The sequence below is a fragment of the Varroa destructor genome, unplaced genomic scaffold, assembly GCF_002443255.2.
Source record: "Varroa destructor unplaced genomic scaffold, Vdes_3.0 BEIS01000004.1, whole genome shotgun sequence".
Lineage (NCBI taxonomy): Eukaryota > Metazoa > Arthropoda > Arachnida > Mesostigmata > Varroidae > Varroa > Varroa destructor.
Genome location: NW_019211457.1, coordinates 18,200,938 through 18,213,785, shown reverse-complemented (window position 1 = coordinate 18,213,785; position 12,848 = coordinate 18,200,938). Strand labels below are relative to the sequence as shown.

General features: G+C 42.0%; 3 protein-coding genes across 7 annotated transcripts in view; 1 reads left to right on the top strand and 2 right to left on the bottom strand.

Annotated features, from left to right (window-relative positions):
* Dph2 (Diphthamide biosynthesis 2) overlaps nucleotides 1–12,823 on the bottom strand; it is a 15,406-nt gene extending 2,583 nt beyond the window's left edge. The window contains exons 1-4 of one of the 4 annotated variants that reach the window (XM_086987945.1): nucleotides 12,659–12,823; nucleotides 11,483–11,767; nucleotides 10,762–11,042; nucleotides 10,285–10,533 (exon numbers count right to left, since the gene is read on the bottom strand). In XM_086987945.1, the coding sequence (XP_086844071.1) occupies nucleotides 10,285–10,533; nucleotides 10,762–11,042; nucleotides 11,483–11,757 (805 nt within the window). In that variant the 5' untranslated portion in view covers nucleotides 11,758–11,767; nucleotides 12,659–12,823. Of the gene's footprint in view, nucleotides 1–10,284; nucleotides 10,534–10,761; nucleotides 11,043–11,482; nucleotides 12,381–12,658 lie in introns of those variants that run through there. The other 3 variants (XM_022804102.2, XM_022804100.2, XM_022804099.2) reach the window with 3 other exon arrangements.
* Nucleotides 435–5,793, bottom strand: brun (trafficking protein particle complex subunit brun). Its single transcript, XM_022804092.2, has one exon. The coding sequence runs from the start codon at nucleotides 5,790–5,792 to the stop codon at nucleotides 2,148–2,150; it is 3,645 nt and encodes a 1,214-aa protein (XP_022659827.1). The 5' UTR covers nucleotide 5,793; the 3' UTR covers nucleotides 435–2,147.
* On the top strand, nucleotides 6,735–10,027 carry LOC111249791 (uncharacterized). Of its 2 annotated transcripts, none has more exons than XM_022804104.2 (5): nucleotides 6,735–7,069; nucleotides 7,678–7,948; nucleotides 8,240–8,598; nucleotides 8,812–9,289; nucleotides 9,514–10,027. In XM_022804104.2, exons 2-5 carry the CDS (start codon nucleotides 7,690–7,692, stop codon nucleotides 9,795–9,797), a joined length of 1,380 nt encoding a protein of 459 aa, XP_022659839.1. In that variant the 5' UTR covers nucleotides 6,735–7,069; nucleotides 7,678–7,689; the 3' UTR covers nucleotides 9,798–10,027. The 2 variants fall into 2 exon arrangements, with proteins under 2 accessions (XP_022659839.1, XP_022659840.1); XM_022804105.2 differs by having other exon boundaries at nucleotides 6,911–7,029.
* Nucleotides 12,824–12,848: the final 25 nt, after the last annotated feature.

The following is a 12,848-nucleotide window of genomic DNA, read 5'->3' as shown; positions in this document are numbered from 1 at the left end:
AATATTCTATCTAAAAAAAAGGAGCCCGACGTTAATTTGCCTTAAGAATAATATAAATAGGGTTCGCTAAAATTGCACCTTTTAATTAAATGCAGTAGCATGATTAGAGAAAGTCTCAATTATCGGAAAGGACGACCTGTCATTGTCATGAATCGTTCTGAATTGCCTATCATCATCATCACTGGCTTGCAGACTTCCTTTCAAAAAAAGACTAGAAAAGCATAATAATGGCACAGAACCTCATGCAACGAACTATCTTTGCTGCTACACTTTTCGTCGCCATGTCATGCTTACGCGAGAAGTGCCTAAATCAAGGTACCAAGCTTACCTAACCAAACGTCACCTCTCTATTGGGAAAATTTACAATATTGTGCTACCCATCTATCATATATGTATAATAATACCCTATAGTAATTAGTGATAACACCAAACAATTGAAAGTATAATAATCGCTATATTATTAAACGGATCTGCTTTATACATTATGTGTCATGATCACAATTACTTAATAACTACTATATATCTCATTAAAACAGAACAAACAAACTTTTTATCAATAGCAATATTATTATTAATTGTAATTGCCAGAGTAAAATTATCATATTAGCGCGGCTCTTCGAGAAAGAAAAACTTCCCTTCCACAGCCACCTCTCTGGGGGCACACACCTATAGTTGTGTTCAGTTCATCGCCTTCTCCCTTTTATCTTCATTTCTCGATAGTTCTGTTTGTAACGTCTGCGTCACCTCCAGAAATTTAGATATGCAACCCTGCCTGTTCGCAATTGGAGGTCTTTTTGGCGTTGTTATCATAAATCTCGCCAAATCTCAAGCGAATGGTTAATTCTAGCTGAATTCTCTTTACGTACCTATTCTAAAATTTATCAAGCTTTTGCTATAGCCTCTACCCCGGCCCTCACCGCTATGCCGCCTTTTAATGTGCACCTTTATTGGACTCTGTATTTAACATACACCCGCTTTATTCGTTTCCATTCCAGAAACCTTCATTTTTGCGCAGGCTACTTCGTTCAATATCATTTTTATAAATCTCTGAATTTCGTCCCGCAACGTGTCAACTGTTCATACTTTACATTTAATGTACACAGGTTAACTCAGTCCACCGCATCAGACAGTCAAGTAACTTGGGTTAATTGTAAGCTATTTGTTTTTTTCTTGTGTCACTTTTTTTCCTATTTAGTCTTTCGTTTCGTACTAATACTTTTACTATAATTTTTTACTCATGTATTCATCAGTGTGGAGCTTGTGGTCTATCGCACGCGTGTAATCAGATTCATCGAATTTTGCAGATAGTCTTCCCGACAATCCATACAGTTTCATTCCTATCTATCCTACCGAAGACTTCTTACGTCTGCGACTAGCATCCATTTATTGGACTACTCCGTCACTATCATCACGATATTTGCGATGTTTGTACCCTGCCGATTCGGCCAATAAACAATACTCATTTATTTGTATTCTCACACTGCTGTTGTCTATTCTATATTTCTTTTTACTAATGTTACTGCATATATGACTGATAGCGGCAGGGCTTTTAGCCACCAAACGGCTCGGTTTTTATTTTTCCGATCTTTTCTGCCCACTGGCATTTCGCGACAAAAATACCGCGCACATACGCATCTTCCTTAACTTTCACGTTTACGTAACACTTTCATGATTTTTTTTCACTTTTTCCCAGCGGTCAACGCCCTTCTTATTGCAAAGCTTTATTTCTCGCCGCTAGCAACACCTCAATGTCCGCCTTGGAAGTACCAAAATTATAGCAACATGCATGTCTCTTTTGTTTTCACTTTCGTTAGTTCCCAGCTAACGAGAACTCTTCACTTATCGTCGACCCACACATCCGGCATATTCATAGCTCACTTTTCCCTACATTTTCACTAATATATATACATATATATATATATATATATATATATATATATATTTTTTTTTTTTTGTTAGTTTCTATGTGTCGTTGTTTTTCTATATTTTGCCTCAATCTGCTTTGCAAGAATTAGAGGTCCCCTGAATAAGTATACGGTACGATAACGTGTTTGTTGACACACACTTTTTAGTTTTCTTCACAGTTTCTCTCCGCACATTCTTTTTGTGCCCATCATTCTTAATTTTTTGTCGTCCTGCGTCGTTATTTATAGCGGCACCGATAGTAATGGGTCTCGTTCAAGGTCCACGACGGTAATCTCTATCGGCGAAGGCGACCTCCACAGCAGATGCTGTCTGCGCGCTAAAGTTGTGCTTGCTCCTCCTGCTGCTGCCGCCGTCGATGAATCCTGTTCGCTACCATCAGCAGCCATGCTGCTGTTACTTTTCGGACAAGCAGCAGTGCCGCGAAGTCCAAGTTCAGCCCGACTGCTTACAGAACGTGCGCAATCGCCACTTAACGTAGAGCAGTCGACATCGATTTTGTAATCGCCAACGAAAAGGAATAACAAACAGAACGATACATTTACTTTTTCACCGGGTTCAATCGTCTCTATAGGTATTCTTTGCGGTCCGTGAAAACAGACACTATCCGACAGTTTGATCGTCTTGTTTTGGTAGTCGTGGTACACGCGTAAAGAAACGAGCAGCTGGCGGAGGGAGCAAAGCGACGTGTTTTGCGTCTCAACCTGCACGCTCAGAGGAACGCCCATTTTGAGAATGAATTCATCGTCAGCATTGTATAACCGCCTTTGCAAAAATATTTCACAGGAAAGCGAAGCTGAAAGGATCGTGTCTACCTGTGCCGGAGACCACTTGCATTCATTCAGATTGGCATATCCACTTATTTCGGGACTTAGCGACCAGCGTAGCTTTACATGACGTTGAATGTGCTGACGACACAGCTCTTCGAGCTGTTCATCTCCCCCAGATGGCTTACATCTGGGGATCAGCACTGGAATCTTGCATGTCTCTTCGATAACAATCGATTTGCCGTCTTGATACTCAAGATCCATCTCCTGAGACGTTCGGTTCTCAATATCCAATACGAGGTAGCACTGGGTTGCCGAGTCGGCCAATAAAACATCCCACTGTGAGATAACCATCGATGGCAGAACAGTTAGTCGAGTTTTGAGTGAGCACCGGCGAGCATAGTTGTTTGCCATGCCCGCCCCGCCTGAATACAAGATATTCATCTGGGTGGAGACTGTGTTCAACGAGGACTCTACGGCGCCGGCGACCCGCAGCTGATTGTGATTTCTATGAGGAGTGTTTGGCGTTGACTGGAAACGTCGTTGTCGAGGCGTGTTGAGCGGTGAGGATGCGGCAGACGAGCTCTTCGCAACGAAATCAGTTGACTTTTGTGAAGCTAAGAAGTTTTCGCTTCCCGTCAGTGTCACGTGGAATGTTGCAGTAGCGTCAGGCCCAACTGGCAGCTGTTCTTTAAGTTCAGCCTCGTCCCACTCAACAAGTACATTGACCGAACCCTCGATGGCGATGTCAATCGTCTCGACAGGCACCGAACTTTTGTTGTGCAGTTTTACCCGGTAGCTCTTCTTCTGTCCGGCGTACACAGTGATATTTGAGTCTGTCTGTAGATCCCCTAAGACTTCAAGAAGTGGGAGTTCCGGTACGCAATCGATGATAAACTCGAAATTCTTTTGGCTTTCTTTGGGATCGTCATAAGGAGACGGCATAACCTTGCGGTGCATCCATGTCGCGTCTTTAAACAAGCACCTTGTCTTCACACCCAGCACAACACATTCGTAACCCAATATACAAACCTGGCCCGTTGAATGCGGGGTGCCTTGAATTTTGACAGCAAGAACCGTTGCCACACCCTTCTCAGCTGGGCCAACAGTGATCGAGGTGGGGTAACAGTCGAATGGGCCCTCGGTGACTAGCCGAAAGTCCGTGATCTGCAGCGCAAACGATGCGGCATTATGGATGATCATCTCTACAGAGGCAACTTCGCCTTTGACCCACTTCGACTTAAAAATACCGCCATTCTCAATTCCAGGCTGTCGAGCGGCGTTCTTGTTGTTTTTTGATGGCGCCCAGATAAAAGGTGTCCCTCCGTCAGGTTGGCTCGCCGCGGTTGGACTCCTCCATTTTACGGGTTCTGCGGCGAGCACTTGAGGCTTGGCTCTAGTCACCAACGGGTAGTTGATTAGATGTATTGGCGGAAGAGGCTCGTCAAGTAACTCGCTCGAAACTGATGTCAGCGTAAGAGGTCCTGTTTCGGCTGTCAATTGGTCCAGTTTTTTTGCGCTTTGATGCGCCTCCTGGGGTTCAAGGAATGGGAACATATAGCAAAGCATGTAGACGCAATGGTGTGCCGCCAATAGCTTTCCGTCCGGCAAACGATCTGCGGTTAAAATGACATCATTAAGTAACGTTGTCTGTAGTCGAGACCATCCAATCACGGGTTCCGGCGTCGAAAACGGATGCCACCGTCTGCCTTCATACGGGTTTGCTATCGAAACATCTATCTGATAACCCTTAAGACTTTTTACCATTAACTGGTAACAGAGTGCATTGTTGGCCTTCATTCCGTCGTGTACCATGGCCGCTTGCACAGCTCCAATTCGCGTGTAAAACGCAGCCTTCCGATAACAACCAATATCCCGGTAGAGTTGCGACACCGCGTCGTACCATCCATACTTCCAAGAATTTTCATTTAGGCGGCAGTTGATGACAATGGCGGTCTGCAAATAGTCGGCGGCCTGTAGGTGTCGTTCAAACAAAGAAAGCAGGCGTGTCAACTTTAGGTTGACTTCGATATGCGGCCCGACCGCGTGACTGAAGCGTTCGTACGTGACATTAGCTTCACGAATCTTCTCCACGATCTCATCGAGCGTAAGCAAGTCACGGCCGAATTGCTTCGCCTCGATCGGGTCCACGTCAATAGGTAAACTCTTACAGCTTCCCGCATGTGTCAGCGTGGGATTACTAAGTGAGACCGGGGTATTCCTACGCGACCGCATCGGAAAGCTCTGGTTTCGCACCAATCCGCCCTTTCCCGGCAGTTGCAAATGGCCTGCAGACGCTGCGCACTGTCCCTCATAGACCGCTCCTAGCCACAGAAGATCTCCGACTGCCCGAAACGTGTCCATTGCTTCAGAATAGAGTGCCAGAGCTTCTTGTACATAGCCCAGCTGAAGAGAGATATCTGCCAACATTTTTTTGTTTCTTGCAAGCCATCGCTTTCGATATTGACGACTATCGACGTCAATGCCGACGAACTCCCTTTTCTCATTCGGAGCAATGAGAATTTTGTCATCAATCTTCTTGTTATTAACGTCCTGCTCTAATCGAACCTTCGTCGACCTGAGAACAATAACGATATTTGCGATGAAGTCGAGTACGTCGCTTTCTAGCTGTGACGTCTCGTCAGGCATATAAAATAGACACTGTTCACGTCGCAGATTGTTTGGACAGTCCGCTTCATTGACCGGACTCTCACTGGGATGAGACGGAACATCTTTGCCGACAAAGATGCACCTTGTCTCAAGGACGGTCTTGTCGTACGGGTCAACGAGATCACCATGTCTGTTGAGGGCTGTCTGAATCGCTCTCGGCCGATACTCGCTGACGGTGATCACCCCGCGCACGGCCCTATGAGCCTGAAACTGTTGCCAATCATTTCTTTTAGAGGAATAATTTGATACGTATTTGACACTTACGCCAGGTACGTCCGCCGACCGAACAGCTCGAACCTTTTTGATTCGACGAATGACGTTTAGCACAGCCTCATTTTTCAAATCGTCTTGTCGCTGGCATAAGACCAAGACGAGAACTGACGAATGATCTTCGAAGGCTGCGTGGTAATCTGCGGCACTTGACTGAGTCATGGCTAACTAGTGTTGTTGGTCACAGTCCTTACGAAGGAACTTTTGTCGTTGTTGTTGTTGTTTTTCTAGGTTTTTGTGGTTTTGCTGTTGCTGTTGCTGCCGCTGCTGCTGTAGTCTTTCGTTATAGTATAGTGCACTATGGCGTATATGGCGCTGCTGTTGTTGATGCCTATACTGGTGAAGCACCTTCCACCATCCGCTCATATAAACCTGATCGATCATATGCGATTGCGACGTCTGACGTTGGAGCATCGAGCTGCTATAGCGACTGCGACCTCTACAACCACTACGAACTCTGCCGGTAAAGACGCGGCTGCCGTTATACCACGGTGGGTCCCCGATAAAGTGCTTTCCTTTTTTATCACTGAAATGCAACTTCGCTGTCTGCCTTTAAAACTACCTGCTCTCAATGAACCTGACCGCCCCAGCATTAGATGCTTGTCATGAAAGTTATTCTCGAGGAACACTGTACAGCAAAGCAGCAAAACAAGAAACCAATTAGAACAGATCGACGGAACCGTGCTTGGTGATACCAGCTACAACAAGAACAGGAAATGGAAGAATTTTCGAAGTTTTAGCTTTTCGAAACTGCTTTACCACTTGCTTTTGCTTTTTTCTTCTTGGGCCACTGATACCCTTAATTATTATTATTCGTCACTGCTGAGGTCGATGGCTCAGTATCAGTTAACTGCTAATGTTTAAAGGACGGCGATCCGCTACGACGTTATCCGTTCAAATGGAACTCCCCCGGGATGAAGCATTAAAACAAAGCCCCCTTCAGGGGCGCCGAAAGTACTCACACCGTTCGCTAGCATTCACTTCTCTGTCTGTCAGTACTCCACTCCAAACCATCAAAATGTACGTGAAACTCAACCTTCTTGAGTAAGGGTTTCGATTTGTTTTCTCTACTGGCTCGTCTGAACAGAGGTACGAACTAACCAATAGATACAGCACGAAGCTCCCGATCAGCTGACACGCAACTTGCGTCAATATCGCTAGTGAGATCGGGATAATCATGGTATAGAATTAAGATAGGTTGTAAGCTATTGTCTATTCTAAATTATATATCAATAACTACCCTAAAATCTACGAACTGTTGTGATCTGGCTCCGACAAAGGAAAAATGGCGCCACTCGTTATGTTCGAACGTCGAACATTTTGATTCACCGATTTACAAAATTGTTGATGAAGACGAACGTGTGCATATATCATTGTAAAGAACAGCAGCGCTTCAAAGGTTAGATGAAAATAAGAAATAACGTCTCTGCCTGATCACTGTGAGTGTTTTTGCACATAGTCGACTGATAATACGCATTATCTTGTATATATAGTACTGTTATTTGGTAAAAATTGGAAGATCATGCGTCTTTATTTTTATGTAGAGCTTGTCTAAGCTTGTCTGAAGTTATTAAAAGAATTTTTTCAAATATATTGCCAAGAGATATACAACCGCATTTACGCAGTACACATTATCACGTACTACGCAAATAAACTAAAATCGTAGACGCTTTGAGTCATCGTGAATGGCTGTCTTTTCGTTTGAGCTTTGGAAGGCGTTAATCGTCCATACTTGGCAAACAAATTGTAACCATTATAAAATCAGTTAATATAGTTACGGGGTTACGATGTCGTGTCAGTGTACTTAACGCGAATTTGTTAGATATGGAATACTTAATATATTTGCAGTATTTTTTATAGTTGAGTATAGGTAAAAATAAAATGCCTCCTGCATAAACTGCGATTTCGAAATATGTAGTAAATTTTTATTTTAAGTGATACTTAAACGACTAGTACTACTTTTGCTATGTATTTATAACCCAATCGTTCCTAAAGAACTGGTTCATTTTTCTTCTGTGACTAATTCGTACGTTAATGCCCATTGCAGAAAGGCCTTATCATGACATCGTTGTATTCAACTTCTCCAAATTACGGCAGTAAAGACCCGGGAAATAATAGTGGACGTAGTGGTAGCAGTGGGACTAGATATATACGCGATGCCCGTGACCGAGGCGACCAAAGCGCGGAATTCGCTTCGTTTCGAAGAATCGAACGTGAACGTATTGGTGAACGCGGTGTGCGAGAGGCCTGGGCCGTTTCTCCAGAACCCCCAGATCATTCTGATGACGACGCACACCTTACTGAGATGAACAAAAATGGTATTTGACGGTTTTCGTTATTCGCTTCTACGCAAAACAATTAGAGCCAATTTAAACAATTAGAGACAGAAACTGCCAACAAGTACGTAAAGATATGTGGGTAAGCTTAAAAAGGTTGATTTTCAAAGATCAGCATGCCATTTCTTTTCTACCCAAATAGCTAACACGTGTCACATAGTGTAATGATAGGCACGTTCTAGAAAAGCAGTACTGTTTTCATGAATATAAAGTTTTTAGCGTAAATATATTTTAAGCGTTTAGTGACCTTCTTGCATTTACGTATGTCTGTAGGAGCTGATGGCGATAAGTCGAAGCGTAAAAAGAAGGCCAGCAAAAAAATAAAGAAAAGTAAAAAGTCGAAGAAAGGTAAACGTAAAAAAAACAAGCATTCAAAGAGATCCAATGATGAGAACGACGGTTCGGAATACGATGAGAATGCAACAAGTTCTGATGATGACTTGTCGAAAAAGAATCATCATGAGAAGAAGCGTAAGAAATCCAAGAGGATTAGTAACAAAAAGTCGAAAAAACGGAAGCGTCATGGAAGTGATTCGGATTCAGACGACGACAGCGATTCGAGCGACTCCTACGATTCGGACGATACCGGTGGTACCATGAAAACCAAGAAAAATCTCAAAAAATCTAAGAAGGTAAACTTATATACATAGATGGAGAGAAAAACTTAATAGAATTTTTTAACTTAATAAAAAAACCCAGTGTATTAAGCAGATGTTATATCTAGAATTTCAACAGTTTTTTTTCTTAAAGACACATATGTAACCTTTTTATATTGTCAAGTTATATTAGGGCAAGCATTTGATAGCAACACAAAAATTTCCTTGTTGCATTGGTATACGTTTTAGGGGAAAAAGACCAAGTCGAAGAAACCCAAGACCAACAGTAAGAAGAAAAAACGAAAGCGTTCCCCAAGCACTTCGTCATCCTCTTCGCAGGATAGTGAGGAAGAGGGAAGTGGCTCCTCTAACGAATGGCAAGAGACTGAAAAGCCAGGGCCTATTCCACAGCAACAACCGATACAAACGGCTAGTTTGATGTATCCATTGGCTACGACTCCCCTTATAGTTGGCGCTCCGGCAAGCACCGGAGTTACTACCTTTGCTGAAACCAGTAGTGTCGTGGGTGGTGGCAACAAAGAAGAAAAAGAAACAGCTCCATTATCGGCGATGGAAAAGGAACAGCGGGAATGGCTTGCAGAACATCGACGAAAACAGGAAGCCAAGGCAGACCGGGATGACGAAGACGACGAAATTGGGCCGCTGCCTCACAAAGTCATGATGCTAACCCACAAGGAAATGGGACGGGCTTTGCTGCCGGGTGAAGGTACTTGTCTTTATGGCGATGTAGGACAAGAATAACCTCACAAGCTGTTAGCTACGCTTAGAGACCATGAGTAGCTTTGGAAAGTTTTGTGACTGGTTCTTTAGATTTAGCACCTTCTAATAGCTTTATTGTGAGAGGAGCAAATTTACTAAATCTTCGCTTGAGCTTTCTCATTTGTAATACTTTTTTTCGATTTTGGGTTTTTGTTATTTCTTGTTTTCTAGGAGCTGCAATGGCCGCATTTATTGCTGACGGAAAACGTATCCCACGTCGTGGTGAAATCGGTCTTACGTCGGAGGAAATTGACCAGTTCGAGCAAGTCGGTTACGTCATGTCCGGGTCAAGACATCGTCGTATGGAGGCTGTCCGATTACGAAAGGAGTCACAGTTATACTCAGCCGACGAGAAACGCGCGTTGGCTATGTTTAATAAAGAAGAACGTCAAAAGCGCGAAGCGACAATCCTTAGCCAGTTCAAACAGGTCATCGACGAGAAACTTAATAAGTAATACGAACTAATAACGTAGACAAAGGTTTACCTGTTGCGGCACTTTATGATACGATGCTGCGAAAAATATTTTCCACACTATTTAGCGATCAATGGAATGTGTACACATACTTGACTAGTTAACTAAAACTAGAATTATATATATATATATATATATATATATATATATAGTAATTCATGTACATAAATAAAAAACCTCTGTGTTTCAAAGAAATTGTAGGCAATACCTTATTACTCTGTTTCTTTTTATCATCGTAGAAGTGGAACTACGTCCTTATTTCATTCAATTATCTAGATAATCCTAGATACGATCTTCAATGTAATTAGCCTGATGTCATGACCGTTCTCATTTTGTTCATAGAACACAATTAAAATGTGAATATTTAATTAGTTCATAGAATTTAATATGCTTCAGTGATTTAAGAGAACTCAAAAGTAATTAATAATGCATTTATCTTATTTATAATAGAACGGAAGTGAACGCTTGCCTTGTTGTTGCAGTGTATTGTGCTCAGGATCATATGCCCAAACAGAGGCAAAGCTAAAGCGCAGAAGTACATTGACGAGGGCCTGGCCTTCCTTGCCTATCCAAAGCACTAAGCCAAACTCTGTCAAAAGTCGAGATGTCGGGAACAGTCTTTTGAGGGCCTGTTGGCCGATCATTGCCGGTTCTTCGTTGCCAGGAATTAATGGCACTCCGATAACAGCACGTGAAGGGAGATGAGCGCGAATAGCATCTGTTATAGAGATTTCAATTCGTTAGAGGAAACGGATTTTAATACAGTATCGTGTAAACCGCATTTACTAAATCGGAAATATTTTAAAGATTTTTTTTTGCTATAAAAGAATCTATGTTTAGATGAATTGAAAAATATAAGAGACGGAAAGGCAAAATGTATCAGTGAGAAACTTTACAGATTACCTTCTACAGAAAAAAATACAGGATATCCGAAAGTACTACTTACCTAATTGTGAGCAATATTCTGTATCAACGATAACAAGAAATTCTTCCCGTTCTTCTTCCCGTTGAGAGTGATTCTCGGGGTCTTGCGAGATGCAAATCAGCGATGGTTCAGGTGTTGACCTAATGCGGTATGCTTGTCGACCTAAACTCGTCCACTCTCTAGGGTACATCCCCAATACAAAAAGCGTAGCTAACCGCGATGGGGGAGACAAACAAGAATGACCAAAATGGATAACACCTTCACATGCTGAGTGTTCGGCCGCTACTTCATCTACGCAACAGCTAGAAATACAGCAAAAACAACAACAGAAAAAGAAACAAAAGTGTGACTATAAACTCACCTATGATTAGATCACCCTTTCACCTTTTTCATTTATTTTATTGTACATTAGAATCGAGTGGTCTTGCGTCTGTTTTGGAATACTAATAACTTACAAATTGAGGCTAAAGGTTAAACTCGGTATCTTACCTTATTAAAAAGTAGCGCAAAATGGATGAATAACTGATTTAATATTCGAAACACTATATCTTATGGGCTGGACATATTCCATATAGTATATTGGTAAGACATTGATTTTGCTCCAAGAATAACTGTGAGTGAGTAATAGTGCCTTCGTTTCTTATCAGAATGGCTCCAGATGGCCCAGTTAGCGCTTCGCAAGACATTTATCTTTTTTTTCTCTAATTATCATGCGTTATCAATTTTCGCCTATGATGCTTACCTGCCAAAACTAGTATCACCCAGAATGTACAATTTACTGTCAGGTACCATCGACCCAAGTTTCTGCGCTATTCGCACCGATTGGGACAACTGCTCATCCGGAAATTGTAATGCAATCCGCCTAAACGAATGATCACTGATCCACTTTGCGCATCGTTCAAGTTCAAAGCATTCGTTGATATCTTCGCCAAATTGGTCATTTGATTTCTGCTTTGCCGAGAACCCCAAATTTCGGTGTAGAGCCTCTTCAGCCGAAGAGCAAAAGGCTACGGCCATTTTGTCGTACCTAAAAAGAACACTGGAACGTATTCAAGCAAGGACGAGCACACGAAAGAGCACAAAAGATTTTGGGGTATCCAAGGTCCCTCGTTTTCGCTAACCTATACGAGCTATCTTCGTATTTCATATTTATTGAACTTTAATATCGATTCTTCCTGGGCATCAAAATAGTTGGTTAACGTATAAGCAACAAAACGCTTCGGAAAAATCACACCGAGTGCCTAACATGTTGTTAGCTATTAGTGAGGCTTCTGAACATTTGCAAAATCGGTTTCAGAGAAAATCCACAGCTATCCCCACAGCGAAATTCCTATCTGTAGGCGTTTGTAGACAATATCAATTTCTGTCGAATTTTCACATCCAAAATAACGGACTAACGAAAGCATTTAAATTGATTGACATGAACGTAAAACAACATTATCAACTAAACATATTTCTTCTGGGTCTAAATTATGTTCGCATAATGTGTTTTAGGCAGAAAGTTAACACTCTAGGTAAAAGGTTTCATTAGTGCAGCGATCCCTTCGATAGACAGTTGAGCATGCTTGAAAGGATCGTGCTAACACGCACTTCATGCAAGCGAAACATCACGAGAAAATGAGTAGCTGTGGTTCAAAAACACTTACAGATACTACATAGCTTGTGATAATTTTACATACAAAGTGTAATTAATCGAATTGTTTAATCCACTGAGCAACTAAGATGTTAGGTACAAATGTTTAAGACAATAGCTTAACAGTCAAAAGGTGTTCAGCGGTACCATTCTTCGTTAAGATTCAATTTTGTGAATCAAACGACAAATACACCAGTCGGCGCCAGTTTTCTGTTCGCTCATAGAAACTTTAAGCTACTCACAAATCCTTACCAAGACGTGACAAATCTACTATAAGATACTCACCGTACAGGCTACTTTACTATTTGATTGGACAACACTTCAAGACCTACTTCTACCAGCCATCGGATGTTATACAGCTAATGTAACGAAGACACTCGTTTTTTTTTATTCTACTTATTATGATAAGTTACAGCGGGACGTTCGAAATAGAACATAACCGTCGGAACACATGTGTTCCAGGTGATTTTGTTTT

Excerpts from the sequence above, each read along its gene's own strand:
- LOC111249791 (XM_022804104.2), top strand. The coding sequence starts at position 7,690 with ATGACATCGTTGTATTCAACTTCTCCAAATTACGGCAGTAAAGACCCG. Across the intron at positions 7,949-8,239 it reads TACTGAGATGAACAAAAATG|GAGCTGATGGCGATAAGTCG; the intron begins GTATTTGACGGT and ends GTATGTCTGTAG. Across the intron at positions 9,290-9,513 it reads GGCTTTGCTGCCGGGTGAAG|GAGCTGCAATGGCCGCATTT; the intron begins GTACTTGTCTTT and ends CTTGTTTTCTAG.
- brun (XM_022804092.2), bottom strand. The coding sequence starts at position 5,792 with ATGACTCAGTCAAGTGCCGCAGATTACCACGCAGCCTTCGAAGATCAT.